The following is a 2372-nucleotide window of genomic DNA, read 5'->3' as shown; positions in this document are numbered from 1 at the left end:
TTTTCCTCTTCCTTTTTTTTCTTTGTGTGTGTGTGTATGTGTGTTCTTGTCTTTCGCGTTGCCTCTTTCTCGCTCTATAAAGTTGCTGTCTTTTCTGCGATGGGCTCCATCTCGTGCGTGCGTGCGTGCGTGCGTGTGTGGGGGGCCGCACTCCTTCTTGCGCCCCATGCCACGCCGGCAAGGAGCGAGGAGGGAGGTAGAGGGAGAAGAGAGCAGGGGCGGGGCTGAGGCAGCAGCCGCAGCAGTGAAAAAAAAAAAAAGAAACGGGCCCCCTCGTAACTTGCGGCAAAGCATGCGTCTCTCTTTCTCGCTGTTTATCATTTTATTCGTTGGTCTCTCTCTCTCTTTTTTTTTGCTTGCTTGCTCCGCCCAATTGCAATACGCGCCGCCGCGGAAGCTCAGGCCCGTCCAGACCCGGCATTGCAACAACTAGAGCCGTTGCCGACGCATCCCCCCCGACGCACTCATGCTTCGTCATTCCTGCCGCATTTTGTGCGCCCCTGTGGAGCGGATGGTGGAGGAGTTTGACGTCGTCATTGTGGGCGGCGGCCCCGCGGGACTGGCTGCGGCCATCCGCCTGAAGCAACTCGCCGGCGAGGCCAGGGATGACTTTCGCGTTGGCCTCGTGGAGAAGGGGAGCGAGGTTGGGGCGCACACGCTCTCGGGTGCCTGCATTGAAACACACGCGCTCGATGAGTTGTTGCCGGATTGGCGCAAGGCCACGGATCTGCCCACCATGACGGCGGTCACGCGTGATGCCTTGTACTTTCTCAGGGACAAGGAGCGAAGCGTCAAGTCCCCGCTGCTCCCCCCAACGCTGCACAACCGCCACTCCTGCATCACCTCTCTCGGCTCGGTGTGCAAGTGGCTGGGGGAGCGGGCGGAGGAGCTGGGGGTGGAGTTGTACCCGGGCTTTGCCGCCGCGCAGCCGGTGTACGACGGCAGCGGTGCCGTGCTAGAGGGGGTGCAGCTGAATGATGTAGGCATCAACAAAAAAGGTGAGCGGACGCCTCAGTATGAGCCTGGTATGATATTCAAAGCAAAGCAGACTATATTTGCCGAGGGGTGCCGTGGGTCATGCACAAAGCAGCTGGAGAAAAAGTTTGGTCTCCGTGGGGAGGGTAACTTTCAGACCTACGGCATTGGCATCAAGGAGGTGTGGGAGGTGCCGGCGGAGGCGCATCGCCCCGGCACCGTGATGCACACCATCGGCTGGCCCGTGACTGACAAGGGCCACGAGAACACCTACGGCGGCTCCTTTATGTACCACTACGGCGACGGATTAGTCTCCCTCGGCTTCGTCGTTGGCCTGGACTACAGCAACCCCTACCTGCGCCCGTACATGGAATTGCAGAAGTGGAAGACGCACAGGTTGGTCTCCTCCCAGCTGAAGGATGGGAAGCCGTTGCTGTACGGCGCACGCTCCCTCGTGGAGGGCGGCTACGTCGCCCTGCCCAAGTTGCATTTCCCAGGTGGCGTTCTCGTTGGCGACTGCGCCGGATTTCTCAACCTGCCGAAGATCAAAGGCACCCACACCGCGATGAAGTCTGGCATGCTCGCGGCGGAGGCGGTCTACGAGGAGGCCTTCGCCTCGGGAAGGGAAAAGCGGGACGGGGTGGAGTGCAAGAGCTACGACGACCGGTTCCGCAGCAGCTGGCTGCACAAGGAGCTCTACGCGGTGCGCAACGTGCGGCAGGTGTTTGCCCGAAACTTTTTCCAAGGCGTGTTGTACACGGGCTTCACAACAACCTTCACGCACGGCCTGGAGCCCTGGACGCTCGCGCACCACCGGCCAGACCACAAGGCACTCAAACCCGCCGCGGAGTGCACGCCAATCGACTACCCGAAACCCGACGGGAAACTCACCTTTGACCTACTCACCAACCACAGCCGTAGCGGCACCGCACACAACGCCGATCAGCCGGCGCATCTCAAGCTGAAGGACCCATCCGTGCCGGAGAATGTGAATCTCCCCAAATACGACGGCCCCGAGGGGAAGTACTGCCCCGCGAAGGTGTACGAGTTTGTGGAGGGGAAGCTCGTCATTAACGCCCAGAACTGTCTGCACTGCAAGGCGTGCGACATTAAAGATCCCACGCAGAACATAAACTGGACGGTACCGGAGGGAGGCGGCGGTCCGAACTACAGTGCACAGATGTGAGCTTTTGCCTGTTTTATTGTAGTCGTTGATTGTTGTTGTTTTGCGAGCCCTAGTACAAATGTGCATACGTGAATTATATATCTATATGTATGTGTGCATGTGTATGTATAGATGTACATGATGCGTGTGCCTCGTTGTACTTTTTGTACTCGTGGTTAGGCAGAACGTTTGAGGAGTCTTTTTTTTTTTGCTCTTCTTTTTTATTTATTTT

The 2372-nt window shown here is 58.1% G+C and overlaps 1 protein-coding gene across 1 annotated transcript, besides 5 other annotated features; it reads left to right on the top strand.

The window, feature by feature from the left end:
* Window positions 1-23: 23 nt before the first annotated feature.
* Window positions 24-44: a microsatellite.
* Window positions 45-112: 68 nt separating this feature from the next.
* Window positions 113-140: a microsatellite.
* Window positions 141-466: 326 nt separating this feature from the next.
* On the top strand, window positions 467-2161 carry Tco025E_09204 (putative electron transfer flavoprotein-ubiquinone oxidoreductase; the record flags this gene model as incomplete). Its single annotated transcript, XM_029376029.1, has 1 exon — window positions 467-2161. One exon carries the CDS (start codon window positions 467-469, stop codon window positions 2159-2161), a length of 1695 nt encoding a protein of 564 aa, XP_029223893.1.
* Window positions 2162-2170: 9 nt separating this feature from the next.
* Window positions 2171-2204: a microsatellite.
* Window positions 2205-2237: 33 nt separating this feature from the next.
* Window positions 2238-2281: a microsatellite.
* A 58-nt stretch (window positions 2282-2339) lies between these two features.
* Window positions 2340-2372: a sequence feature (A-rich).

Source organism: Trypanosoma conorhini, assembly GCF_003719485.1.
Source record: "Trypanosoma conorhini strain 025E chromosome Unknown Tco_14.4_contig_01017, whole genome shotgun sequence".
NCBI lineage: Eukaryota > Euglenozoa > Kinetoplastea > Trypanosomatida > Trypanosomatidae > Trypanosoma > Trypanosoma conorhini.
Note: the sequence above shows the minus strand (reverse complement) of the source record. Positions and strands in the feature narration are given on the sequence as shown.